The sequence below is a fragment of the Ictidomys tridecemlineatus genome, chromosome 8, assembly GCF_052094955.1.
Source record: "Ictidomys tridecemlineatus isolate mIctTri1 chromosome 8, mIctTri1.hap1, whole genome shotgun sequence".
In the NCBI taxonomy this organism is placed as follows: Eukaryota; Metazoa; Chordata; class Mammalia; order Rodentia; family Sciuridae; genus Ictidomys; species Ictidomys tridecemlineatus.
Genome location: NC_135484.1, coordinates 116,991,924 through 117,018,429, shown reverse-complemented (window position 1 = coordinate 117,018,429; position 26,506 = coordinate 116,991,924). Strand labels below are relative to the sequence as shown.

Here is a 26,506-nt window from a genome sequence, read left to right as displayed (position 1 = left end):
GTCATATCTGAAGCCTCTCGGCGCCATCTTGAGTGAGGGCACGCTCTCCTTTGAGGGGCGGAGCAGGTTCTTCCTAAGGGCAGCTTCTTCCTAAGGGCAGCATACCCGAGTAATGAAACAAATGCAAGTGGAAGGCCAAGGACAAAATAACAATGCATTTCCTTTTCTGTGTTCGGTTCCTCAACTTTTCTAAAACTACCGAGAACAATCATTTTAGCAGAAGACCGCTCATTAAACAAGACAGAACTAGATACTACATTTCCCGGCATGTATTAAATGGTAGCTTCCGGCGCCATGCTTTTCCCAGAGTTCCTTGTTTATTTCCGGGTTTATTAATACAGAAGGGAGAACGTGAGTAGGTCAGGGTTTCGATCGAGGGGTTTGGGGTCTCGTTTCACTCTCCATCTCCTGGGACGAGGATACCGTCGATAACCCGGAAAAGGAGAGGCTGCCTTTCAAGAGCTGTCATTTTCGCAGGCCCGGCCAGAAAAGGGAGGTCGGGCTTCTTACAGGGCTTGAGACCCAGCCCCCCCAACCAGCTCCCAGCAGGCTTTCGTCCCCGCCATGGCTGAGTTGATCCAAAAGAAGCTGCAGGGAGAAGTGGAGAAATATCAACAGCTACAAAAAGGTAAGGGAGCGGGTTCGGTGTGGCCTCGCCCCAATGCACACACAACCCAGCCATACCAAATAAGATTTACCGCTCCATTCCGGCTATGGCGTGCAGGCGCTTCCCCGCCTTAATTTTCTGCCCTACCATTGACCCCATCCTTGTCTACTTATTACATCCATTTTCTTCTGAAAGGGTTGTGGTAGCAGCATGTTTGATGTCTCTAATCGTGTCTTTCCTCCCTCCCACCCCCCAGATTTGAGTAAATCCATGTCAGGGAGGCAGAAGCTTGAGGCACAACTAACAGAAAATAATATCGTAAAAGAGGTGAGGGACTGGGATTTACGGGCTAAGAAGAGACTTGTATTGACAGTGGTTCTGATGATATATTTTCCACCCCTTCATTAGGAACTGGCCCTGCTGGATGGGTCCAACGTGGTCTTTAAACTTCTGGGTCCTGTGCTGGTCAAACAGGAGCTGGGGGAAGCTCGGGCCACAGTGGGGAAGAGACTGGACTATATAACAGCAGAAATGTAAGTCTTTGTTCTACCACCCTGTGCCACAACTGACACTGTTGGAGTATAAATGTTGAGGGACCTGTGTAGAGTGGCTCTCCATCATATTCCTCAATTATACAGTTCTCCCAGCTCCTTCCTCTTTGGTCCCCTTCTCTGTCCCTTAGATCTCAACTTTTCCAACAATTTCTTTCTTTCTTCAGTACCCTCTCAAAATGGTAAGTCCCACTAATTTTTCCTTTTCTGCTTGTTTCCCTTGCATTTCATCAGTAAGCGATATGAATCCCAGCTCCGAGACCTTGAGCGACAGTCTGAGCAACAGAGGGAGACCCTTGCTCAGCTACAACAGGAGTTTCAACGGGCTCAGGCAGCAAAGGCAGGGGCTCCTGGAAAGGCCTGACCCCATGGCTGGGGGAAAGGGGACGGGAGGGAATGAGGCAGCTCTAGGGTCTATAGTATTGTAGCTAATAAAATGTAAAAATACTTGACTCTGTTTTTGACCATCCCTTTCTGTCATAATTGTCTCCAACCTTTCCCTAGCCCTTTCACCTTATACATACACCTTCTGCCTTACTCCCTTAGGTCCAGATTCTTGATACTGGAATCTGACAGAGTGAGCCTTCTTTTCTTGAAACTACCCTGAAATGTTTCAAATCTGCTTGCCTGTGTATACAACCATTTACTTTCCTTTATTTTGGCTAGCTTGACCCTTTAAGAAGCCTGAGAAGGATATACATGATATAGCATATTTTGGGGATCAGTTTAATTGAAGAAACTCATATTTTTCTGATCTGGGACCCCAGGACAAAAATGTGTTTAGCCTCCTTGCTATTAATACTTGTCAGCCTCCAAACGGCCCTGGTATCTCTTGTAATTCTTTTTAGCCTCTTAAAAGTTTATCTGAATGTAGCTTAAATTTATTTAAATCTCCTGCAAGTTTGTGTTATCTACAAACTGTTGTTCTTTGATTTGTCCTAAAATTGTTTCTTACAAATTTGCCCCCAGTAGTTCTCCATACTGATCACTTTGTTTTTGTGGTACTGGGGATTGAACCCAGGGCCTTGCACATGCCAGGCAAGCACTCTACCACTGAGATACAACCCCAGCCCCTTTATACAGATCACTTTAATTTGGTGTCTACCTCTTGATAAGGCCTGACCAGTGAAGAGAAGAATTTTAAGAGTAAATAAAGGAATAAGGGGTGGAGAAGTTCCTGAAGGGAAATAAATCATTCTAAGGAAACCATTTCCACCAATACCTTACTTGCAGCTTTTCATGGGAGAAAACATTGTGTACATCTTCATCAAATTCCCCACCCTCACTACCAGTAGCCAGTTCATATGCACCGCAAGGATGGGGGAGTAAAATTCAGGTAGTGTTTTGGTTTATTATCTTAGTGTTGTCACAGTGACAGGAAGCCCCACAGTGGGAAAAGGAATTCCCACTAGAACCTACTTCTTGCCTTCCCCTCTGCCCTGGGGCTCAGAGCCTGTAGGCCTTTCCTTGGCCTTTCACATGCAAGGATGTGGCAGGAATCAGAAACTGGTGCTCCTTTCTGTTGCATTCTTGAGAGGTGAGGAGCTGTATACAGGTATCTGACTTCGTTACAAGATTACCAGCTCCCACATGGCTGAATTTCTCTGCTGCCTGATAAATGAGTGGCACTTCACTGCCCCAGGGTGGCTGGCCACCTTTCAGAATTTGTCCCAATGTGATGTAACTGATACCATTCAGGATGGTTACCCACATCTGGTTTGAACACCATGACCTCTGTAAGCCAATAGGGCTTCTTCCTCAGAATAGTGCCCGTGCAATCTTCCTCCCCGTGGCCTTGATCCTGGGAAAAGAGCCCCCTCCACCCTCACTTGGGGGAGTTCCTGAGGCAGAGGGGCCACTGGCAGAACCCGGTGTGGCAGTGGAGGGCTTTCGCCGCTGTCGGAGGAGGAAATCATGAGATGCTCCATCCATAGCATAGAAGACATTAGCTGAAGGTGGAATGGTCAGCTCTGTAGATCAGAGGTGGGTGTCAACATAAATAGTCATCCCCTCCAACAACCACCCAGTTGTTGAAGCATTCCACTGATGGGTACCAGTCCCCCCATAAGTCTCTTTTCCCTCCTGGCCTCTGACCTCGCTCCCCTGGTAGCAGCTGTACCAGCTCAAACTCTGAAGCCACTGCAGAATCACGATTGTTTTTCTTGAGAACACGACTGATGACACTTGGAGCCTTGTCCTGGCTTGTCACCTAGCAGGACAGGAGACCAAAAGAGCAATAAATCAACTATAATGATCCATTTCCCATCCTACCAACCTACTATCTTTCAACCTCCTACCCAACAAAAAAAAACAGGTTTCCCTGTGTCTAACACTTTAAAAATTAATAGGAAACCCAATATGGTGGTTCCCTGTACCCTAAAAACCAGCCCAAATGGTGTCCCATGAGATAGGGCTATTTCCCTGTAGGGTAATTGCTATTGGTTCTGAAGTCTAAATGACTTTCAGAAGTTCAAGGTAATGCATAGTAGCCTTCAAAATAAACCAAACTGCTAAAGCTAAAGGACAAAATTAAAACTACATTCAAATCTATTTAGCTCCCCAAATTTAAGACAACATTTTTGGTTCAACAAAGCACCATCCTTTACCCCCCAGCCCCAGCCCCAGGCTTCCTCACCAAGATGCTCTTGTAGACACTGCCATCTTCCCCCAGTTCCATCTGGACTCGGATGATTCGGCAATCAGAGGCCCCTGGACAAGATCCCCCTCCCCCATATCCAATTCCCCTGGAGGCTCCTTCTCCTGTACTCCCACTCAATGGGGACCCACAGGAGGCTGAGCGGCGGTGGCCTCGAGAGGGCCTAGGAGAGGAGGCTGGGGGAGAGAGGTGGCTGGGGTCAGCTGGACTATGCAGGGAGGGACTGCTTTCCAGGGCAGAATCCAGAGATGAGACAGATGGCCACTTCATATGCTAGGACAAATGACATGGAAGACTAGCATGAAGACAGGGAAGTTAAGGAAAACACATTTACAGAGTCGGGGTCAGTGTGAAAACCAGAGGTCAAGAGCAGAACTCACCTGGGCTATTCGGGTCAGCAAAGGGGCAGGTGTTCCAGGAACCTCATCTCCCCCTACACTGGGCCGGTCCCAGGATACAAGTGGGGTGGGGCCCCCAACAGAGCCCAGAACCCTACAGTGGCAGGAGATTGGGAGGATCAGAGAAGAATGACAAGTTCCCAAGGAACCACCCCCCAGCTGCTGACTCCCTCACTCTGTCCACTGCGAGATGACTAGTGTTGGCCGAAGCACCCGTGGGGCAGGATGATCACTGGTACCAGGTGGTTCCACCTCACAGGACACATGGTGACTGGGGAAGGGAACAAAGGGTAGAGGTCAGGATGTGAAACCAAGCCCCTGTACCTAATTAGAACTCCCAACCTCATCCAGCCAGTCACCTCTGAGCCTCAGTCAGTGGCTGGAGCCCCCGGAGCCACTGTTGGATATCAGGGTCAGGTCGAAGGTCATAGCCACGACATTCATTCTGGAGCCGTCGCAACTCAGAAAGGACAGCAAACTCCTGGGAAGGAGTCCTCAACTGCAGGAGCCAAAACTCTCAGGGACCCCCAATTTCCCCCCTCGTTCTCTTCTTGGGACACAGATAAAGATGTCCAACATCCAGCCCACGCATTCCTCTCACCTTCCTACGCTTGTCAAAATTGATGTAACCATTCTGCAAGGACAATGGGATAAGAGTAAAAGTCTTAACCCTGCCTTCCAAGCAACAGAGAGAATGTTCCCTCTCCTAAACACTACACCGCCACATCCAACCCATAAACACTACACTCCGCTGGCCTCTTTGACTCTTCCATCCTTCCTGTCCCTCTTTCTCATCTCTCTCATGCCCTAAACACTCCACTTAACCCTTTAAGTTAATAACTCAGAAAAAAAAACGTGTCTACTTTACAGATGAGAAAATGGGGCTCAGAAAGGACAAGGTATCTGTTGTTGTTTTCTCAGTGCTGGGGATCAAACTCAGAGCCTAGTGCATGCTAGGCAGGTAAGCTACTACTGAGCTACTCCCCAGTCCTCAGTACTTGTTTAATTAACAAATTCTATATACCAACATTTCAAGCATGCTGGAAGTACCTAACAAATATGAATTCATTTAACTCATAAATAATAGATTGATATAGATATTGCCACTAGTTTCCCATTTACAGATAACAAAAACGTGAAGCATCTTGTCACAGAAACAGAACCAGACCCCAGCAACCTGGCTCCAGAACCCTGGGCTCAGCTGCTTAGGCCTCCCAGCTCCTTTTGGAGGGAGGTCTACCTGACTGTAAGGCCCCCTTGTTACATCATTACAGTGCAAACACAAACCACTGACCTCCAGTTCATCCTTGGAGGCTGCATCCAGCATCACGAGGTCCTTCAGGAAGGTACCAAGGTATGGGACCACACCCTGAAGTTAGACGTCAGGATCAGAGGCCCTGTCTCTGGTCTAAGGATCCTATATCCCTCCATACTTTCCCTCATTGCCTCTGAGAACAACTTTTTATTCTCCTCAATCACCTATGGTTCCCCTTCCCACCCCTCAGACTTCCTCCTATGAAGGCACTCCATACCTCTCCCCAACCCTCTGCTAATCACTCACCCCACCCCGGGAACCAGACCTCGGGGACTTCTTGGAGTGTGGCTCCAGAGGGGGCTGCAGTTTCACCTCCTGGTGGTGACAAAACAAGGAGATATGTGGCAAGTAGGCACAAGAAAGTTTGGGTATGCCAGATAATAGGGCCTCACCTGCAGGAGGAGCTCCCTGCTCTGGGAATAATTGTCCTCCTCAGAGAAAATCTGGCAGAGGCTAGAAAAGACTCGGAGGCTGTCCCTGGGGGAAGGAGAACAAAGGCCCTGAGGACAGGCCTGTCTTAGTCACCCTGTCTTCCCACCCTCAGTCCAGCGTGTTGGCCTCCCCACCTGGCTGCTTCTCCCCAGGCTGCCCGAAGCCTATGGATGGGGCTGGACTGCAGGGCTGACACAACAGCATAAACTGAAGAGAAGTTTCGGAGAAGTCGGCACTCCTGTGGGAGTCCAAGAGGAAAGCCAAGGCTGTGGGACCCCTCTCCAAACCATGGTCCCCAACAGGACAATCCTTACTTACGTCTGCCACACGGATCCACTTCTCTAGGAGCCGGGCCCTCTGGGGAGGTCGAAGTGGGCGTATGGTCACCTCCCCAGGTCCCTCTCCTGTTGAGGTGGCCCCCAGGACAGAGCTAACCACAGCCCCTGCCACCTTGTTGAATTGTGTGACAGTTGCTCGGACAGATGGGCAGAGATGGGAATGTCCTGGCCGGTCTCTGTGACCCCACAGGCCCCCCAAGCACTGAGAGGGGACCAGATTGAGAAATAGTTCCTGCAGGGCAGAGGGCAAAGGTTAAAGTTCACAGTCAAGTGAGTTGAGCCTTCCAATACCAGGGATCTGAGGATCTCAGGTGGCCAGGGAACCAGAAGGGTACAGGGTTTGAAAGGGTAACCACCAAGGGAAAAAGTCAAAACAGTAGATGGAGGAGGCTAGGAACTGGATTAGGAATGGGGTGGAAGCAAGGACAAGGATCTGGAGTCAAGGAGAGGTTAGTAAGGGGTCAAGGGACATAGGGATCAAAGGTCAGGGTCTCACCGCATCTAGCAGGGTCAGCTGCTCGGCCAAGTGGTCAGCGAGGAACACCAGGACATCCGTGGGGTCAGCAGGGGGGTCGCCGGGGAGGGCCAGGGGCTTAGGAAGGTCGGGGGCCTGGGGGTCCACCCGGGACCGGAGGTTGCGGAAGAGGTCAGCGCTGCCCCCCCCAACACCCTCCCCAGCTGCATACCCTGTCCGATGCAAGAAGCCCTCAAGCCGGTCAAGCTGACCCTTGACCTCAGAGCCAAAATCCTCAGGGTGAGAGGCCAGCCAGGTTGACAGTACAGAGATGGCTACCCTGGGAGACGGGGAATCAGCCAGGGGTCAGAGGTCCAGCCACAGCTTGGGCAGAGGAGACTGAGGTTGAGAATAGGATCACTCACCCTGTTGTCCTCTCTAGCTCATCAGTAGGATGAGACTCAAGGGCTTCCAGCCTGAGGGGAGAGAACTTATCTGTGCATCTTTCCAACTCCCTCAACCACCTCCGCCCCTGCCCACCCCCTTCATGGCTCTGACTCCTTTGGATGGATGTTCCAGCTTTAGAAAACACCTCCGTGACCTTTGGCTCCTTATGACCCTGACCTGTCAGCCACAAGCCCAAGCAGGGCAGGCGTGGAGGTGAAGGCCCTGTGGGTGGCTAGGAAGGCTGACATGAATGTCATGTCAGCCCCTGATGTCCGGGGATCCAGCAGGTGTCTGACCAGAGCCTCCAGGGTGCCAGCTCGGAGCCGTCGGGAGGACCGTGGTGGAGGTGTGGGGGCCTGGAGGACACAGACAGTTGGTCACTGGCCTTTCCTTCAACACTGCCCCCTAGATATCTGGGGACAATTCCAGACTAAGAAGTTGATCCAGAATCATTTTGATGAGATTCAAAGTGGGCAAAGGACTTAGCCTATATCACACAGCAGAGTGGTAGGCTCTGGACCTCCAACCCGGTACTCTGGTCAGAAAGTCAGCCAGAGGAAAGGGACTGGGACAAGAGGGGTCAGAGGTGAGAAGCCAAAGTCATGATCTCACCAAGGGATCAAGAGGCCGATATTGGCGGCTTGTGACAGTAAAGGTGGCACCATCCTCCTCCTCATCCCAGACAGACACAGGGGCCTGGAGGAGCAAGGAAGAGGAAGTCAGATAACTCCATACCATCTCTATTGTCCCTCCCTCTCACCCCAGGCCCTGCTCCTCCCTCTGTACCCCTCACCTGTGATGGAGGGGGACAGTACCAACGAGTGCGAGGGGTGGGGGGGGCTGGTGACCCCAGGTCTCCCCCACGGGGGCCCAGACAGCCCCCCCCCAGCAGCCTCAGGACCCGGTAAAGTCGGGGGGGTTGCAGTGGGGGATTGGATGGAACGCAGAAATCAGGATCCTGGAAACCCCCAATGACCCTTCCCCCCAGAGCTGAACCCTAGCACAGTAAAAAGCAGGGTACAAAGGGCAGAAGAGGGAAGAGAAACAGGCCGAGAGCCAGAGACCTTGAGAAGCAGAAAAATCAGGCACAGGCACAGCAGCGTGCCCCCGCCCTCCCCGCCAAAAACCGGACAAGCCAGAAGAATTAGTCTGTCCCCTTAGGCCCCCTTTCCCCAGGTCCCTCGGGTGGGGCTTCCACTATCCCAGCCCTGAGGACCCCCCCTGAAGGTGGCTGCTCCAATCCCAGTACTGGAAGGAGAAGGGGAAGTGGGAATGATGGGGGGGGGAGAGGCTGGTAGACTCAGAGTCACGTGGTCTCGGCCCCTCCCCTGGCCGGTCCCGAAAAACCAGCCCTGCTAGTCACCCCGCCTTCACCCAGTGTCTGGACCCAGGAGTCCAGGGCTTCTGGGCCTTAAATATAACATCTGGGACTGGAAATGTAACTCAGTAGTACAGCGCTTGCCCAGCATGCAGAGCCCTGGGTTAGATCCCAAGCACCATCAAAGTGGGGTAAAAATCTAACTTCCTGAAGCTCCAAACCGTGCTTCTGGCCACCACCATTAGTCCCTAGAGAAAACAGATAACCACACTCTACCCAGCTGAGATTGTCCCTCCAGGTCCCAGAACCCTGGCTTCCCGGCCTCTATCTAACATCAAGGGTAGAAGAGGAGGAGAGAGGGAGGGAAGGAGGGAGGGGTCACGAAATCTGAGGGCTCCCTCCCCAATCCCAGAGTCTGAGGAATTGGTTACTGTGGAAACAAACCCCTCCCCTCCAAACAAAAATGAGGAAGACCGGGACCAGGACACAGCTACCCCGAGAGACAATCTCAGGCAGGCAAAGGCAGAGAGGCCCAGGGCCCCAGACTGGAACAAGGCAGGTTCCTGCGGGCAGATCCTGAGTCACACTGACAGAGAAGACAGAGACTCCAGGACTCCCCGCTTCAGGAAGACAGATACACAGCAATAGGCGTGAAAATGACTGAGGCAGGGAGGAAGCGCCGTAGGAACCCAGAGACACCGAGAGAAAGGCGGAGAGTCTCCGAAATATGTTTGCCCCTGCTTCCCACCACCCGCGTCTCACCTCTTCTTCTTCCTCCTCCTCTTCCTCCTGCCCCCCGCCCACGGCCCGGCCACCTGGGTCCCCACCCTCTTCGGGATCTCGGCTCCGGAAGCTGCTCAGCACGACTCCCCCGGGGGGGCTCGTGTCCAAAAGCAGCCGCAGGGGCCGCGGGAGCATGGCCAAGTGAAGGAATCAGCGGGGTCGGGCCATGGGGGCGCCTGGGGAGAGACGGGGATGGGGGTGGGGTGGAGTCAGGCGGGCGTGCGGGAGCGGGACAGGGAAAGAATGCGGGTGAGTGTAAAGGTAACCGGATGGGAGTCCTGCAGGAAGGCTGAGGGAGGGAGCAAAATAGGGGTGGAAAACGAGGGCCCTTGGTGCATTTTAGGGATGAGGGGGTCACAAGTACAGGACGGGCAGGGTCATTCGGTGCTCTGGCTCTGACCTGCTCGGTGGGGGCAGCGCGGGTCCCGGGCCGCTGTTCCTGTCGGTCTCCGGCCCTCTACAGAGTCCCTGGACCGAGTCCCCTCCGCGGCTTTTCCGCACCCCCCTACACCCCCCCCGCGGGGCTCCCGGGCCCTCCCGCCCTTTCCGCTCCCCCCCGCGTCCGCCCGCTCCGAAAGCAGGAGCCAAAAAGGGAAGGAAGTGAGGACAGGAGCCAGAGCCGCGGACTAGGGGAACGTTGGACGTCCTGGGGCCGAGACGCAGGGGCTCGGGTCCCCACCTCCACTGTCCCCCGCCCCTCCTCTCCTGGATTCTGGAGCTCATGTCGCTCCTCACTGAATTGGAATAAAAATTCCAGTCTCCAGCCTCCGGAGGAGGGCAGGAGCAGAATTTGACATTCCTTTCACCAGCAAGAACAAGGCCAACACTATTGCGGAAAGTGCTTTAGCCGAGAAAAGACCGGGTTACTGCACCCCACAAGGTTACACTCCCAGCCCCAACCCACGAGTGCAACGGACCGAATCCACGCCAGGTTTTCTGAGGAGCACTCAGTTCCCGCCCACCCCCTGGGGGCGGGGCAGGAAGCCGCCACATCCGGTTGAGACTCGCCTCTGGGGCGTTTCCGGTCCTCGCGGCTCGTTGGAGGTTCGAGGTAGCGTTTGCTTAAGGCGTCTTTGGAGCCTCTGGGTGTGTGACTCTGCATTGTTGCCACCGGAGATTGGATATCTCCGAGGCGTTTGGGAGACGGGGTAATTGAAAGAAACCAAAGGTGACTGTGCTTGGAAAAGGAATAGAATGCGACACCCGGTTGGAAGCACTGGAACACTACTTTATTCCCACACTAGACCCGTTCCCCATCCGTCTGGCCGACGACCGTCCAGCCCCTTGTGCTGCGGCTTCCTCGGTTCTAAGTTCAGCAGCTTTTTAATGAGCGCCCTCCAGTGGGCGCCAGTCATACAGCAGAGGACACACAGGCTTGTCACGCTGAGCCACAGGAGCCACAGTCCGGGAGGGTAGACGGGCGTTTAACCACGATTCTCACAATCACTTAACTACAGCTGTGGTGAACCTCACAAGACAGACACGCGACCGCCTGAGGGGAATCACGAGGCAGACCTAAGTCGGGGGCCCAGGGAAGGAGCCAGGCGGAGGGAATCAAGCTGCGGAACTCGAGGCTGGCGGGAGGCCTTTGGTTCATCGGAAGAAAGGAATAGCTGTCTGTTGATGAGCATTGAGAGGAGGGCTGGGGAGCACCTAGTAGGACTGGAGAGGTAGGCAGTGTTCGGGCAGGGTGGGGGGGACTCACAGGACGGAGCAGGAAGAAGGAATTTACCCCAGAGCACTGGTTCTCCAAGGTTGGTTTCTGTCCCAGAGGTCCCCAAGACAATTTCAGTGGGTATTTGAGGTTAAAACTTAACAACTCTATAAAGATGTTATTTGCATTTTTCATTATAATTTTCTAAGAGTGTACATGCGGGGTTTTCCAGAAGCTACATGATATGTATTGACACCATGGCTTTCAAAACTAATAGAATGTGTATTTATGTATTCTCGTGTTTAAAATCTTTCTATTTTAGGTTTTAGTACAATAAATATCAATAGTTATAGCACAGATAACAAAAGCTTTTGAGAGTCTTTGATTTTTGGCCCTGAGGATTGAGCCTAGGGCACTTTACCACTGAGATACATCCCCAGCCTTTTTTATTTTTTATTGAGACTGGGTTTCACTAAGTTGCTTAGGGCCTCACTAAATTGCTGCGGCTCACCTAATTACAGGCATGTGCCAACAGGCCTGACTTTGATAATTTTTAAGAGAGTCCTGATACCAAAAATTTTGAGAACCACTGCCCAAGAGCTTTAAGAAGACAAATGCAATAAGATTTGTCTTTAAAAAAAAAAAAAAAAAAAAAAATTCCAGCCATTCAGTGTAGGAAGTTTTGAGAGAGTAGGAGCAGGTGATGGGGTACTGTTTGGGGGAGCTGCTACAGTAGCTAGGGCCAGAGATGATGGTAGCTTCCACAGGGTAGTGCTGAGTGCCTTCACTGTGTTTTCTGGAAGAAAATAAGAAGGAAGTGAGGAATTTGGGGGTTTCAGGAGGTGGGGTGAGGTACTTGCCCATGGTCAGTCCAGCAGGTGGGAGAGAGATGGGGCTCACATTTTCTGCCTGCCACTTACTGTACTGAGTGCTTTGTCTCCTGCATCTTCTAACAGATCCTAATCCCCCTAATAGTCATCCAGAGCTCCTCTGTGCAATGTGGTAGCCACCATTTTGTTAGTCAAGGTACCACCAATGTGGAAGCCACATATGGCTACTGAGCATTTGAAATGTGGCTAATGTGAATTGATGTGCTGATAGTTTAAAATCAACTCCAGCTGTGAACACTTAGGTTAGAAAAAAGGCTCTCTCTCCCTCTCTCTCTCTATATATATATATATATATATTTTTCTTCTTTTTGACACTGGTGATTGAATCCAGAGCCACACCACCAGCCCAATATTGTTTATGTCTACATAACAATATTTGGATTTGATTAAATAAAGCATCAAATTAATTTTAATTTTTCCTTTTTTGCAATACTGGGAATTGAACCCAGGGCCTATAAACATGCTAGGCAAGCACTCTACCCTGAGCTACACACCCCCTCCCCTTTTTTAAAATTTTATTTCCAGTCAGAGACTTAAATTGCCCAGGCTGGCCTGGAATTTGTGATCCTCATGCCTCAGCCTCCCTAGTAGCTGGGATTACAGATGTGCACCACCACAATCAACTTCTTTTCACTTTTTTAATATGATTACTAGATTATTCAAATTTTCATATGTGGCTTACATTATATTTCTATTGGACAGCACTGCCTAAGTAATTTTTTTAAATCAAGACATCCAAGGAAACAGATGCAGTTTAAGCATGTTCAAGGGGCCCTACAGTTAGAATGTAGGGCAGGTCTCTGTGAATTCCAAGTCTGATTCTGCCCACCACAGCAGCAGCCTCCCTCCATGGGTGATGAGTTGGGAAGAGAGGGATTAAATAAGAAGGGGAAGAAGATAAGAGGAAATGGAGCACTGTTTACCTTCTCCTTGGAATCCTTATGAATGATCAGGTAGGCAGCTGTGGAGAAAATTTAAGAGGGTTGGGATGTGGGAATATAGAGGGGGAGGGCAGAGGAATGGTGTCTAGCTCCTGTCCTTCCCATGGTGGGGATAGTGTCACACTCACCGACCCAGCCCAGCACCTTGAAGAGTCCCAGGAGGAGGAAGGCAGACAGGAAGAGCCCTACGCCATCCTCAAGGGAGGGCCCAGAGAAACCTGGCAGATGGAAAAGAGAGTGAACTTCGTGTCTTCCGAGACATCACCTGGGCTCCACAGTGCCCCTAGGTCTTACCTGCCACCTCCACAGTGACCTCAGCACTTCGCCCCGAGGCAGGCAGGCTGGAGTGGTGGACACGACAGATGTACTGAGCCCCATGCTGCTCAGCAGTGATTGGGGGCAGCTGTAGGTGTCCGGAGAGACTGACAGAGCCATCTGAATGGTGGCGCAGAGAGGAGAGCCACCTCTGCCCCTCGGCCTTCTGAGATCCACTCTCTGAGCCACCCCGGAACTCCCACTCTACCTCCAGGCCCTCAGAAGGGTAGAAGTGGGACACAAGGCACTGCAACTCTGGAGGTGCCTCCCCTGGGGCAGCCCAAACAAGGGGTGCTGGTGACAGGGACACTTTGGGGGGCTCTGGGGAAAGAGAAGGAAATGAACGTGAGAAGTCAGTCCACAATGTCTTCCCTCAGCTTACTCTCCAGCTTCCCCCAAAATGACAAGGGGTATTCTCCAAGAATGGGGAACACACTGTCCCCATGAGTGCTTCACAGGAATCTCCAAGCCAAAGTCTATCAGATCCCCAGGGACTCTCCACCCCACACTACTGCTTCTCTGATTCTCAGGGCCCCTCTTTTTCATCACCCCTCCCTCTGTCATAGTATCCTCCTAACCCCAGTGGCCACCCTCTACCCCCAGAGACGTCTGGCCCTACTCACTGTGCATAGTAAGCTCCAGGGAGACCTGTCCTTGCAGGTATGGCAGGTGTACAGTGGCCAGATAGGTGCCCTCCTGAAAGGGTCGAACAGCAGGCAGCCAGAAGGTCCCATTCCCAGTCCATGGGCCCCATGGATCATCATCATCCCAAGCAGCAAACGCCACTGCTCCTTCTCGGGCTGCTGGCATCTGCCCACCCAGCCCAGGAGTTGCAGCCAGGAGCAGGTGCCCCTTACCCAGGTGCTGTCGTCGCCACTCCAGCCCAAAGGGAGGGGGACTTGGGGCCAGAGATGCAGTAGCCTCTAGGGTTGGGGGCATGTAGGCGAAGCTCAAGTCCAATATAGCATCTTGTCCCAGTCGGATTCGGGGGGCAGGGGTGTGGGTGAGGACAGTCAGCACCACTGGGGAAGACAGCGTGAGAGGGGAGGGGAGGAGATATGAGAGAAAAGCAAATTGCCAAAAATAATATGTCATGTGCTATTCTCATCACGATCTCATACCTGTTTACAACTCAGGTACTTTACAACATATATTTGGACAATTACAATAGCCTCTTTTCTGGTCTCTCAATTGTCATTCTCTCCTTCAACCCCTACTTTACCCTGTAATCAAACAGTGTGGCTACATGTCTGCTCAGGTCACTTGCCTGATTAAAAATTCCAACTGCCAACTGGTGCAGTGGTGCTCTCCTATAATCATAGCAATTTGGGAGGCTGAGGCAGGAGGATTGCAAGTTCCAGGCCAGCCTGGGCAACTTAGCAAGTCCTGTCTCAAGAAATAAAAAGGGCAGGGAAAGTAACTCAGTGTTGGAGTGCCTCTAGGTTCAATCCCCAGTACCACCACCTCCCCCCAAAAAAATCCCAACTGCCACCTAGACATGTTGACACACACCTATTGTCCCAGCTACTCAGGAGGCTAAGGCAGGAGGATCAATTGATCCCAGGAGTTCAAGGGCAGCCTAGACAATCTATTAAGACACTGACTCAAAAAAGAAACAAAAACCCCTCAAAATCCCAGTTACCAAGGAAGTCAGTAGCTAAAGGTACGCAGGCTAGAGCTACATAACCTGGGTTCAATTTTGAACCCTTCTTTTTATAAGCTATATTCCTTGGTTAAGTTACCTAATTACTCAGATTTCTTCATTTGCAACATGGCAATAATACTAATACACCCAGGCTGGGGTTCTGGCTCAGCAGTAGAGTGCTCGCCTAGCATGTGTGAGGCCCTGAGTTCCATCCTCAGCACCACATAAGAGTAAATAAATAAATAAAATAAGAGTATTGTGTCCAACTACAACTAAAAAAGAAATTTTTTTAATATTTATTTATTCATTTTCGGTGGACGCAACATCTTTATTTTTATGTGGTGCTGATGATCGAACTCAGCGCCCTGCGCATGCCAGGTGAGCGCACTACAGCTTGAGCCACATCCCCAGCCCAAAAGAGAAATATTAAAAAAATACTAACACACCCATGTCCTATGACTTTTGAAGAAATAAATAAGATTATGCATATAAAGTATTTAGAACAGGGCCTAGCATATAGAAGATACTCCACAAATGTTAGCTGTTACTAATTTCACTACCTTCATCATCATTATGGACTTCCTAGATACATCACTTAACCTCTATTTTCCTCACTAGTCCCATGAGCCAATTCTTAAATATATTTTGTGATAATCAAAGAAAAGAACAGGCTTTGGGGATAAATGACTCCTCCTCAAAAACAAAAACAACTTCTTATGGTCCACTATCATCTACAGAATACAACTCAGCCTTCAGGTATTTGAAAACTCAATCCCCAAACGACCTTTCCAGACTGCTTCATATCCTGAAAACTAGTCACATTAGAATCCCTTTCTTTGCTTATACTTCCAGCAGCTAAGGAGGCTGTGGCAGGAGGATCACAAGTTCAAAGTCAGTCTAAGCAATTTATTGAGGCCCTAAGCAACTTAGTGAGACCTTGTCCGAAAATAGAAAATAAAAAGGGCTGGGGATGTGACTCAGTGGTTAATGTCCCTGGGTTCAATCCTTGGTACAAAAAAAAAAAAAAAGCCTTTCTTGTGACTAAATTTTAATTGTTGGCCATCTTTTTGCTTTGGTTATGAGGTTCTACAGTTTCTAATGTCTTTTGTTTTATTTTGTGGTGCTGGGGATCCAACTATCCAACTCGGACTCAAGCATGCTAGGCAAGTGTCCTATATTGAGCTACATCTCTAGTCAGTATTTCCTCTATTTCTTCAGACATCTAAATACCACTTCATGTCCTTCAAGGCCAGTTCCACTGCTACTTCTTCCCAGAAATGTCTAGGTCCTTAATGTAGAAGTAATTTTTCTTTTCTTATCATGTTTTGGGGTGCTGGGGGTTGCACCCATAAGCACTCTACCACTGAACTATATCCCCAGCCCTTTCTATATTTGATTTTGAGACAGAGTCTCTGCTAAGTTGCCTAGGCTGGCCTCAAATTTGGGATCCTCCTGCCTCAATCTCCCAATGACATTGGGATTACAGGTATGTGCTACTGCTAAAAATTTTTGTTTCCTTATTTACTATTATTTCCTATTTGCTATTATTTACTATTTATGTATATTATTATTATTATTATTATCATTATTACTACTACTACTACTACTATTTTGGTACTGGGGATGGAATCCAGGGAAATTTAACCACTGAGCCACATTCCCAGCCCTTTTTATTATTTATTTAGACACAGGGTCTTACCAAGTTGCTTAGGGTCTCACCAAATCGCTGAGGCTAGCTTTGAACATACAATCCTCTTGCCTCAGCCTCCCCAGTCACTGGGATTATAGGTGAGGGCCACCACACTGGGCACTATTTATTTATTTTTGAGGCAAGGTCTTGCTATTTTGTTCAGGATGTCTTGAATTCCTAGGCTTAAGTCATCTTCCTGCTTCAGTCTCCCAAATAGCTGAAATTACAGGTTCAAGCACCACACCTTGGTTATTTATTTTTAATATTAGTTTCTGAGGCTTATGAAGTTAAACTTTCCTCATAAATTTAGTTAAAGAGAGAGAGAGAGAGAGAGAGAGAGAGACAGACACTGACTTGGAGCCAGAGATGCAGTGGCCTCAAGGGTGGGGGGCATGTGGGCAAAGTTCAAGTCCAACATAGCATCTTGTCTCAGTCAATTGTTTAGTTTAAAAAAAAAAAAGTGCAATTTTACTTAATCCTGATTTAAAAAAATAAATAAAAGCAATTCAAAAGTATGTTTCTGGATTTTTCTTAATCCTGATTTAAAAAAAAAAAAAAGCAATTCAAAAGTAAAACTCAGGATTAGCCAGGTGCAGTGTCTGCATGCCTATAATCCCTGTGGCTCAGGAGGCTGAGACAGGAGGATCACGAGTTCAAAGCCAGCCTCAGCAATTTAGCAAGGTCCTAAGCAACTCAGTGAGACCCTGTCTCTAAATAAAATACAAAAAAGGGCTGGGGGTGTGGCTCAATGGTTAAGCACCTTTGTGTTCAATCCCTGGTACAAAAAAAAAAAAAAATCAGGATTAATAAATATCTAAAGATTTTACAGTTTAACTCTCAATTTAACAGTGACCTTTTTTTTTTTTTTAAACTGGGAATTGAACCCAGGGGTATTCTGCCATCCTCCTGCCTCAATCCTCCAATATAGCTGGTTTTACAGGTATGCCCCACCATGCCCTGCAATAGTGATCTTTAATAAGCACTATGGAAAGCAATTTTAGACCTGCGTCCTTTAAATTGTACTCTGTAGGAATACAGAAGTAAACCCAGCCAGGCTTGGTGGTCTGGTCCTGTATTCCCAGCTATACCAAAGACTGAGCCAGAAAGATCCAAAGTTCCAAACCAACCTGAACAAATTAGTGAGTCGCTAAAAAAGGACTGGGAATGTAGCTCTGTAGATCGCCCCCTGGCTTCAATTCCCAGTACAGCAAAAAAAAAAAAAAAAGTGAATAACAACTAATTATCAAATATTACTGAAAAAAAAAAAAATCAAACCTAGCCGGAGGTGGTGGCGCCTGCCTGTAATTCCAGCCACTCAGGAGGTGAGGCAGGAGGATCACAAGTTCAAAGCCAGCCTCAGTAACTTAATGAGGCCCTAATCAGTAAGACCCTGTCTCTAAAATACAAAAAAAGGGTGGGGATGTGGCTCAGTGGTTAAGTGCCCCTGGGTTCAATCCCCAGTACCAATAAATAAATAAACAAACAAATCTAAATCTTTAATCTACCAATTTATAGGAAATATAGAGGAAAGTGGAATAAGATAAATGACACAGGAGGAAAAAATTGGCCAACTTCAGGATGAAGAAAATTCTACAGAACAAGTGACCACGTTTCCCCCCAAAAATCAATAGGTGTTTGTTTTACAGTTCTGAGGATCCAACCCAGAGCATGCTAGGCAAGTACTCTACCACTAAACTACATCCCCAGATCAAGATGATACTAAGGAATTATTACTTGTTTTGTTAGGTATGATAAACATATTATGATCAAGTTTTCTTAAAACCCTTATTCAATAGAGATGCATTCTGAAGTACTTATGAGTAAAATAATATGGTGCTTGGAATATACCTTCAAACACTTCAAAAAAAAAAGAGGCTGGGGTTGTAGCTCAGTGGTTGAGTCTTGCCTAGCACATGTGAGGTACTAAGTTCGATCCTAAGTACCCATAAAAATAAGTAAATAAAAAGAGGGAGGGTAAGTGAAACAATTCGATAAAATTTTATAACTCTCCAACTGCATAATGGGTAGAAATGGACATAGAGGAGTTCATTCACCATGTTCTCTAATTTTATGGGGAATTTTGTTTGTTTTGTTTTTGTGGTATTAGAGATCAAACCCAAGACCTTGACAAGCACTCTATCATTGAGCTACATCCCCAGCCCTTTTGTGTATCTTTAACATTTACACAAAAATATTCTAAAAGAATGGTGAAAATTAGCCAGGCGCAGTTGTGCATGCCTGTAATCCCAGTGACTCCTGAGGCTGTGGCAGAAGGATTGTGAGTTCAAAGCCAGCCTCAGCAATGGCAAGGCACTAAGCAACTCAGTGAGACCCTGTCTCTAAATAAAATATGAAAAAGGGCTGGGAGTGTGGCCCAGTGGTTGAGTGGGCTGAGTTCAATCCCCCCCAGTACCAAACAAAACAAAACAAAAAAAAGGTGAGAATTAAATACTATATACCCAAAATCTGCCAAAAAAATATATTTGAGGGGCTGGGGATGTGGCTCAAGTGGTAGCGCGCTTGCCTGGCATGCATGCGGCCCGGGTTCGATTCTCAGCACCACATACAAAGATGTTGTGTCTGCCGATAACTAAAAAATAAATATTAAAAAATATATATATATTTGAGGGCTGGAGTGATAGCTCAGTGGAAGCTCTTGCCTAGCACACATGGTCCCTAGCACCACATGACACGAACAAACAAACAACAACAACAAAAAAAAAAACAAAAAAGTGTATTTATAATACATAATGTAGTGGTCTACACCTGTAATCTCAGCTACTTGGGAGGCTGAGGCAGGAGGATTACAAGTTTGAGGCCAGCCTGGACAATTTGGTGAGAGTTTCAAAATAGAAAATAAAAAGGACTGGGGATATAAGTTAGTGGTAGAGCACTCCTGAGTTCAATCCTCAGTTTCACGTAATTTTTTTTAAAAAGTAAAAATTAATTATCAATGATATATGACCCTAAAGAGATTCCATTTCTAATGTTACATCATAATAATAGCTTTTATAGTCCCTAATCATATAGAAATGGTTTTTAGAAGGCCATTAGAAATGGGCCTTCAATGCATTCTAAGCACTGGCACTAAGTACCACAAAGCTAGACCCTCAGCCATACACAAGTCACTTTCTTTCTTTCTTTTTTTTTTTTTTTTTGTGGTGCTGGGGATAGAACCCAAGACCTTATACATGTGAGGCAAGCACTCTACCAACTGAGCCCCACAAGTCACTTTCTACTTTATGTTAGGATTATCTATGACAAATCTGAGAACCTCTTTGAGGGCACAATCTACACCTGATAACGTTTGTGACCTTAACAGTATTCAGGACCACCCCACATATTTTTTTGTTTGTTTGTTTGTTTTCCGATGCTGGATTTGGAACCCAGGACCTTAAGCATAACAGGCAAGTGTTCTACCACTGAGCTACACACACAGCTCCCATATATTGATTTAATTTTCCTATAGAGGGACCCAGGTTTTGTTGTGTACACACACACACACACACACACACACACACACACACGCACACTTTGATACTGAAGATTGAACCCAGGGATGCTCAACCATTGAACCACATCCCCATCCCTTTTTATTTTTGAGAGGGCCTCACTAAGTTGCTGAGACTGGCCTTGAACTTGTGATCCTCCTGCCTCAGTATCCCAAGCTGCTGTGATTACAGCAGTGCGCCTCAATTCCCTGTGGTTTGGGGATATTTTAGAAGTTTCCAACATAAGTGTTATTTGCAACCTTATCAAAGAACTCCTGAGCCCTTTTTCTTAGTGCTAACAAATATTTATTCAATCAGTGAATAAATTAACACAATGCTTCCCTTGATAGTCACAACTAAAAGGCAGGTGGGAAATGGTATGCACCTTTTACAGGTGGAAGAACAAACTCAGAGAGAAACATTCTCATCACCACCTCATAGTGAAGCCAGCAGCCCTAGGAAACATTCCTCTGTTGAGCACTACTGTCCCCACAAAGAGCAGTTTTCTTCTGCCTCTGCCCAGTGTGGGAGCTGCTGACACAGTTGAGGTTTTTGGAGTCTCAGAGAGTAGTGGGGACAGTAGTGCTCAACAGAGGAATATTTGTGATATTCCTATGTGTGATTCTCTACCAGTGATTAAGGGAAAAGGAAGCGGGGAAGGGAAGCAGGAGCTCCATTGCGGCTGACCTATCTATCAGGTTGGGACAAGATTGAGAAGCCGAGGACTCTACCTGTTACTACCTGGCCTCACAGGGGGAAGAAGCAAGAGCTCATAGACATCCAGGTCAGATCTGCTCCAATCTAGACTTAGAAACCCACTGCCCAGCAAGGTGTCAGACGTCTGGACACTAGGACCGCACTGTACCACGCCATAGGTGGTCTCCCGCCACGTCCCTTTAGCCCACTAGAGCCCACTGTTTGGGGAATCATAGCACATACCAACGTGCCTAAGGGAAGGAAAATGCACTTTAGAGCAACAGCCATTGCTTTGTTGATTGCCTCAACGGGCTTGTGGGAGCGGGTGAGGGTCGAAGATTGGTATTTGAAACAGGGTGCACTGCAAAGCTAGGGGGTAGCCTAACAAGATACAGACCTGAGAGGAGCGGAGAAAAAAAATTCCAGCTTCTAAACACCTCCCTACTCCATAACCTTACAAATATCCCAAAATTTGATGCCCAGAAACCTCGCCTCTCCAAAGCCCCGCCCTTCAAAGCACCACGAAGTCCCGCCCCCAAACCGCGGTTGGTTTTTATCTTACTGGTTCAGGGCTAGGAGGAGCACTAGAGGCCGATTAATTCTAGCTAAACTATCTCGCTTTACAAAACGGAAACTGAACCCTGAGTGCAGAAATGATTAGCTTAAGACCATACTGCGAGTCCAGGTAATCAGAATGGTTAGAATTTCCCCCTCCATCTCTTATCTCCCCTTCCCAGCTACCTGTTGCCACGGTGATAAGAACAGGCTCCTGCTGAGGCTCTGGCTGGAGTCGCAAGAGGCTGGAGAGGCTTAGAACCGAGCTGGACATGCTGACGGTCAGCCAAGCCCCGTCCAGGGCCCGCGGGCAGCTCCGCTCCGGGGTCAGGCCGCTGGCCCAATTTGCAGAGGCAGGGAGCGGGATGTATCGGCTTATCTCGCAGTGTGGTGCGGGGACGCCCCGGGGGTACCTCCTGAAGGCAGCCTGCAGGGTGCCCGTGGGGTCTGTGAGATCGGGGAAGAAATGCAGCTGTAGAGTCACTGCCCGGGACTGGAAGGGTACGGTTCAGTAAACTTCAGTTGAACAGTGTACCTCGAAGCGAGAAGCTTTGAGGTAATCCAGACTCGTTTAGATAAGAGGGAGAAACTCAGGCCCGAGGTCAATGCGCGTTCTAAAGAGGAGGGATTTTCGGTAGAGTACACAGAGATGGGGGCGAGTCCCGGAAGACTCACCGTCCACTTTGAGGTAGAGCTTAGGGTCGAGGTCTGGCCGGGGTGGCGGTCCCTCGGGTCCCCGGCGCAGAAGCAGTGCAGCGGGTCTCTTGGCCAGGCCGCCCCCGCCCACATCCTCCACGAACCAACACTCGATCGCAGATGGTCCTGCTGAGACGGTGGTCGCCAGGCCTGGGGGAGCGGGCCGCGGGTGACTGGGCGGCCGATGTCATATGACCCAACCCCCGACCCCCCCACACACACAGTGCCGACGCTCGGTGGGGCTTCCTTCTCCGCTTCCCCACCCCTGTTCCTGGGCGAGAAGTCGCGGGGTTCGCTCACCCAAAGTCACAGCAAGGAGCAGGGACAGGGGCTTCATGGCGCTGCGATCTCCTCAGCCCCGAGAAGCCTTCTCTTCCTCCTTTCAGTTTCGCTTTCCTTTCCTCCAAAGGACGGCAGGAGGAGCCGAGGAAATCCCCGCTCAGGTTAGGTGAGGACCGTGGAGGTGGATGTATCCCCCACTGGTCAAGCAGGGATATTCTGGTTACTTCCTCTCCAGGTTTCAGTGGACGCCTCAGTCCTGCCACCACCTCCTGGACTACCCAGCATCGCCGGATTTGAGCCCTCCCCAAACCTAAACTCCCCTCTAGGATCTTCCCCGCACCATGCACTTCCCTGAGAACTATTACTCCCGCTTCGCACACCGGTGTCAGGTCCCCAATAAGCACGTAGGGGTTATAGGGAAGCCAAGTGAAATGACCAATAAATATTTTAATCACTGTTTAAAAAATTAAAAGCTTGTACTACGACTTACTCCCTCCTATTTCCACCCACTCCCTATTGAGAACCAAGTTGAGTGAGGATCCCCAGGGGAGGTGTGTGTGTGAGAGAGCATAGAAATAAGGGTCGCATCCTGCAGGAAGGGGTAGGTTCTAGGACAACAGTGGGGCTCAAAGGCCTTGTCCCCACAACACAAACACAGACTTCAGGCACAGACTACAACAACCTGACCCTTGACCCTGTGAATTCAAGATGCTCTACACGCCCCTTTCCCTCCCCCACCATGTTCGCCCTCCTATATGGAACTGGGGCTTCAGAATACCCACTAGAGGGGAAAGAAAGGTGACTTAATTCCGGATACCTTGGAAGGAAGGGGCTAAAGAGTGGAATGGGCTGGCGGTGGTGCAATGTAGTTCCCCCTCCACAATATATACAAGTCCAAAGAGATAAAGGAAGACAGTGTGATGGGAGATCACCAGGGGGCCACGGTGCCCCTGGATCGTGCTCCCTATTCCCTCTTCCCCCGAAGTAACCCCACTTGCTTGCCTCTTCAGTTTGCTCCGCCGCCCCCATTGAAGCCCATCTCCACCTTGTGGACAGTGGGTGGGGACCAGACTCGTCTGCTGGATGGGGGCGTGCCACTCGCCTCGTCACCACTGCCCCCGCCTGCACTGGCAGACTCTCTCTTGGGAAGCAAGGCTGGCCCAGTGGGCGCTGCAGGTCCAAGTCCCGCCCCGCCCCCACCCATGCGGTGCCGGCGCTCACAGTGTCCCCGGTGACGCATGAAACTGTCTCGCCACATGAACTTCTTGGCACAGACACCGCACTCGTAGGGCTTGAGACCTGTATGTGTCTTCATGTGTTCCGTCAGGTGGTGTTTCATCTTGAACTTTTTGTTGCACACGGGGCAGTCAAAGGGCCGCAGGTTGAGGTGCATGTTCACGTGCCGATCCCTCATACTCTTGTGGGAGAAGGCCTTCCCGCAGTGACACAGAAAGATCTTATTACCGTCCCCGCTGCTGGTCCCTCCAGGGGCTCCACCAGTGCCACCTGGCACACCCAGGCCTCCCCCTGATGTGCCCCCCAGGGTGACAGCCCCATGTTCTGCCTGATTCCCTGGTGGCTGGCCCGGAGCCTGTGAGGAGGAGGAAGAGGAAGATGATGGGAAGACCAAAATCTGGTTGCCCTGCATGTCTAAGGGAAGGAGGGGCCTTGGGGGATGGGTGGGGGCATAGGAGGAGGGGGTGGGTCCCCCTGAGTCATCAAGCCCTGCCCCAGAACCCCCACTCTCATAAGGGCCAAAGTCATTAGAGGACTCACAGAAGTTGACCTGTTCCTCGCCCTTGTCTGGGGGCTCAGTCAGGGTCCGGACATCACTGATACTGAGAGTAGCCTCAGGCCCTCCCCCAGCTGGAACCCCAGAGCCACCCCCCAGCTCTTCATCTTCATCATCCTCACAGGTCAACACCAGGTCTTCCTCTTCCTCCTCTTCCTCTAGATCTGGGTCCTGGGAAACCAGGGGTGCTGGTGCAGGGCAATTTCCACCCCGTTTCACATATACCCAGTGTTTCTGTGGCATGACACTGGCAGGTGTATAGGTGGGTCGCCGAAGCCCAGCCCCAGGGACCACCGCCCCCCTCCCATCCCCACCATCATCGCATAGCTCATCTGCCTCCAGCAGCAACTTCCCAGAGGTGGCACCCCCACTGCCAACTACAGGAGCTGGGAATACAGGGCCACCTCCTCGTCGCTCCCCACTGCCCACTGCAGAAGCTGCAAATGCCTCTTGGGTGGAAGATGAGAAATCAGTAGACTCCCGGGGACTGAAGTAGTTGCTGCTGCTGGGAGACTGATTCTCACTGGCCCGGCTGGAGGTATGGGAGCGCACAGAGCCTGTGGTGGTAGGGGCCACAGTACTCCCACTCCCTGATGGGGCCCCAGCACCAGGCACAGTGACAGAAGTGGCTGCAGCAGTACTGATGGTTGTGGTGGCTGACGCTCGGCCCTCTCGGAGGAGTTCAGTGCACTTGTCCACAATGTGCCACATCTGGAGCACAGACCCCACAGTGAGGAAGTTGACAATGTCAGCAGCAGCCATGCTCAGGCGGCCAGTGTAAGCAGAGGCCAGGACAGTCTCAAAGGCACCTGGGTCCATGACGCTGGGCAGTGAGATGGAGGTCATGCCCTTAAGTAGGACCTGGTCGTGGAAGTAAGGAGAAGAAGCAGCCAAGACAGCCCGATGAGCCCGAAACTCCCGGCCTTGCACTCGGATGGATACATCACAGAGCTGGCCCTGAAGCCGCTGCTGATTGAGGGACTCCAGAAGGGCACTGGTCACTTCAGGGAAGGACACGTGTACCACTGCAGCAGCTGGCAGGGGCAGTGGGGGTGGAGCCAGCGATAGAGGCAGGGGGAGTGCTGCCCCACTGGGTGATAGACCAGATGGCTCCATGTTGTGGAGGGAGGGGACACCCCCCCAGCCACTGGAACAAAGGAAGGAGGAGGGCGGCCGGGGGGGTCTCTGGGGAAAAAAAAAGAATAACATTTTATAAAGACACAGACTATTGCAGTTTAAAAACATGTTCATGCTGGTCTCTAAGCAACTCCTTACAATACTAGGTAAGGTATACCTCTCAACCCCATTTGACAGATGAGTAAACTAAGGCTCAGGAAGATTAAGAGATTATCCAAGGTCACACAACCAATAAATGGCAGCACCAGAAAACGCAGGTGTCCGGACCCCAAATTTAGTACCCTTTCCTTGAAGGTTAGAGAAATAAGGGACTCATAGGGAGTAAGGGTAACTTCACCTTGGAATTACATCCTATTTTCCATCTGCCTGAGAGTCTGACTTTCCAAAAATCCACCTTTTTGGTGTTTTGCACTCATTGCTTGAGGCGGGGCAGGTCTGCTCCTCTACTGAAAACCACCCTTGGCTCCTTCTCTTGGGGCTCTGGCCACCTCTCACAGACCACGCCCCTTTCGCCCCGGCGCACCACTAACCCCGCCCCTTTCGAGACCCTCCCCGTGCTCCGCCCCCACAGGATCTTTCGACCCCGCCCCTTGGCTGCCCCCGCCCACATCGGACCCCGCCCCCCCTGCTCCGCCCCAAGCACTACCTCGGCCTCTTCTCCCACCCGGAAGGCGCCCCCCAGCCCCGCGCGCCCCCGCTTACCGGGCCGCGCGCCCCCGGGCCCCCCCCGCCCCTCACTCGGCGGCCAGAGCTGCAGCCTGGGCCCCTCCCGCCGCCATCTTGCGCCGACTCCCTCCGCCCTCCGCCTCCGCTCCGCCTCCTGCCCCTCCGACTTTAAAGGCACAGGCGGGCACCCGCCCGTGCCGCTGGGCAATACTCCGCCGACTCAGCCACTTCTCCTTTAAAGAACCGTCGCCGCATTACACCTTAAAGGTACCTGGTTCCCTCTTCTGTTGAAGACCCGGGACTTGGTTTAGCCAAATCCTTCATTCCCCTTTAATTCCATAAGCCACTGGTGACGGGTCCTGGTCTTCACTCCTGGCTCCGCCCCCAAGCTGTGGCCATTAGCGGCTTTGGAGGATCTAATAACCCTCTTCCCTGCTTCTGACAGTCTCGTTGAAGCCCCGCCCCCTTCCTCCGGGCCTGGATTGGCCATGTAACCTTGAGTCGGCCTCCGATTGGCCTTTTCCTTCTTATAGCTTGAAGTGAGAAAGTACAGCGCGTTAAGGAGGCTGAAGCACTTTTTGTTTTTTTTAAGTGCCTAGTGGAGTGCACCTGGAAGGCCTGAGCGCTAGGAAGCCTCAAGAGAGGTGTGCGGGCCAGGGTAAAAAGGGCAAATCTTGCACTACTTGGGGTCCTGGGCTAACCTGAGCCAAGGGGCAGCTGATACCAAGCTGTGACAACAGAAGGACAAGGAAAAGAC

General features: G+C 50.3%; 4 protein-coding genes and 2 long non-coding RNA genes across 13 annotated transcripts; 2 read left to right on the top strand and 4 right to left on the bottom strand.

The window, feature by feature from the left end:
* Positions 1 to 309: 309 nt before the first annotated feature.
* Pfdn6 (prefoldin subunit 6) lies at positions 310 to 1,610 on the top strand. Its single transcript, XM_005318819.5, has 4 exons — positions 310 to 628; positions 864 to 934; positions 1,016 to 1,140; positions 1,393 to 1,610. The coding sequence occupies exons 1-4, from the start codon at positions 565 to 567 to the stop codon at positions 1,520 to 1,522; spliced, it is 390 nt and encodes a 129-aa protein (XP_005318876.1). The 5' UTR covers positions 310 to 564; the 3' UTR covers positions 1,523 to 1,610.
* An 879-nt stretch (positions 1,611 to 2,489) lies between these two features.
* Rgl2 (ral guanine nucleotide dissociation stimulator like 2) lies at positions 2,490 to 9,840 on the bottom strand. 5 transcript variants are annotated; one of them, XM_013355802.4, is made up of 18 exons: positions 9,700 to 9,839; positions 9,279 to 9,475; positions 7,811 to 7,894; positions 7,376 to 7,554; positions 7,177 to 7,227; positions 6,794 to 7,091; positions 6,278 to 6,529; positions 6,094 to 6,197; positions 5,920 to 6,004; positions 5,774 to 5,842; positions 5,507 to 5,581; positions 4,814 to 4,846; positions 4,572 to 4,711; positions 4,388 to 4,483; positions 4,195 to 4,306; positions 3,794 to 4,087; positions 3,253 to 3,367; positions 2,490 to 3,128 (listed from the first exon to the last, which is right to left on the bottom strand). In XM_013355802.4, the coding sequence occupies exons 2-18, from the start codon at positions 9,432 to 9,434 to the stop codon at positions 2,917 to 2,919; spliced, it is 2,355 nt and encodes a 784-aa protein (XP_013211256.2). In that variant the 5' UTR covers positions 9,435 to 9,475; positions 9,700 to 9,839; the 3' UTR covers positions 2,490 to 2,916. The 5 variants fall into 5 exon arrangements, with proteins under 5 accessions (XP_013211256.2, XP_005318874.2, XP_013211257.2 ...); XM_005318817.4 differs by having other exon boundaries at positions 4,572 to 4,693; XM_013355803.4 differs by lacking the exon at positions 9,279 to 9,475 and having other exon boundaries at positions 9,700 to 9,840.
* Positions 9,841 to 10,506: 666 nt separating this feature from the next.
* Positions 10,507 to 22,439, bottom strand: Tapbp (TAP binding protein). Of its 2 annotated transcripts, XM_005318816.5 has the most exons (8): positions 22,173 to 22,439; positions 21,852 to 22,022; positions 21,363 to 21,623; positions 13,723 to 14,121; positions 13,079 to 13,420; positions 12,913 to 13,002; positions 12,767 to 12,804; positions 11,591 to 11,749 (listed from the first exon to the last, which is right to left on the bottom strand). In XM_005318816.5, the coding sequence occupies exons 1-8, from the start codon at positions 22,207 to 22,209 to the stop codon at positions 11,738 to 11,740; spliced, it is 1,350 nt and encodes a 449-aa protein (XP_005318873.2). In that variant the 5' UTR covers positions 22,210 to 22,439; the 3' UTR covers positions 11,591 to 11,737. The 2 variants fall into 2 exon arrangements, with proteins under 2 accessions (XP_077876345.1, XP_005318873.2); XM_078020219.1 differs by lacking the exon at positions 12,767 to 12,804 and having other exon boundaries at positions 10,507 to 11,749.
* On the bottom strand, positions 14,253 to 20,650 carry LOC144366257 (uncharacterized). Its single transcript, XR_013425271.1, has 2 exons — positions 20,556 to 20,650; positions 14,253 to 20,408 (listed from the first exon to the last, which is right to left on the bottom strand). It is a non-coding gene; the product is annotated as an uncharacterized LOC144366257 (long non-coding RNA).
* LOC144366256 (uncharacterized) lies at positions 21,156 to 22,626 on the top strand. The gene is made up of 2 exons (XR_013425270.1): positions 21,156 to 21,306; positions 22,390 to 22,626. It is a non-coding gene; the product is annotated as an uncharacterized LOC144366256 (long non-coding RNA).
* Positions 22,582 to 26,163, bottom strand: Zbtb22 (zinc finger and BTB domain containing 22). 3 transcript variants are annotated; one of them, XM_021722026.3, is made up of 2 exons: positions 26,021 to 26,163; positions 22,582 to 25,131 (listed from the first exon to the last, which is right to left on the bottom strand). In XM_021722026.3, the coding sequence occupies exon 2, from the start codon at positions 25,060 to 25,062 to the stop codon at positions 23,161 to 23,163; it is 1,902 nt and encodes a 633-aa protein (XP_021577701.1). In that variant the 5' UTR covers positions 25,063 to 25,131; positions 26,021 to 26,163; the 3' UTR covers positions 22,582 to 23,160. The 3 variants fall into 3 exon arrangements, with proteins under 3 accessions (XP_021577701.1, XP_077876342.1, XP_077876344.1); XM_078020216.1 differs by lacking the exon at positions 26,021 to 26,163 and adding an exon at positions 25,786 to 25,923; XM_078020218.1 differs by lacking the exon at positions 26,021 to 26,163 and adding an exon at positions 25,421 to 25,444.
* Between the last annotated feature and the right edge of the window lie 343 nt (positions 26,164 to 26,506).

What these genes read in the sequence shown, in the direction of transcription:
- Rgl2 (XM_013355802.4), bottom strand. Translation starts at nt 9,434, where the DNA reads ATGCTCCCGCGGCCCCTGCGGCTGCTTTTGGACACGAGCCCCCCCGGG. An exon ending in AGCTGACCCTGCTAGATGCG is followed by an intron (nt 6,530 to 6,793) that starts GTGAGACCCTGA and finishes TCTGCCCTGCAG; the next exon opens with GAACTATTTCTCAATCTGGT. An exon ending in CCTCCAAGGATGAACTGGAG is followed by an intron (nt 4,847 to 5,506) that starts GTCAGTGGTTTG and finishes TTGTCCTTGCAG; the next exon opens with AATGGTTACATCAATTTTGA.
- Pfdn6 (XM_005318819.5), top strand. Translation starts at nt 565, where the DNA reads ATGGCTGAGTTGATCCAAAAGAAGCTGCAGGGAGAAGTGGAGAAATAT. An exon ending in AAAATAATATCGTAAAAGAG is followed by an intron (nt 935 to 1,015) that starts GTGAGGGACTGG and finishes CCCCTTCATTAG; the next exon opens with GAACTGGCCCTGCTGGATGG. An exon ending in GACTATATAACAGCAGAAAT is followed by an intron (nt 1,141 to 1,392) that starts GTAAGTCTTTGT and finishes GCATTTCATCAG; the next exon opens with TAAGCGATATGAATCCCAGC.
- Tapbp (XM_078020219.1), bottom strand. Translation starts at nt 22,209, where the DNA reads ATGAAGCCCCTGTCCCTGCTCCTTGCTGTGACTTTGG. An exon ending in GGTCACTGTGGAGGTGGCAG is followed by an intron (nt 13,003 to 13,078) that starts GTAAGACCTAGG and finishes TCCATCTGCCAG; the next exon opens with GTTTCTCTGGGCCCTCCCTT. An exon ending in CAAGGTGCTGGGCTGGGTCG is followed by an intron (nt 11,750 to 12,912) that starts GTGAGTGTGACA and finishes ATTTTCTTCCAG; the next exon opens with AAAACACAGTGAAGGCACTC.
- Zbtb22 (XM_021722026.3), bottom strand. Translation starts at nt 25,062, where the DNA reads ATGGAGCCATCTGGTCTATCACCCAGTGGGGCAGCACTCCCCCTGCCT.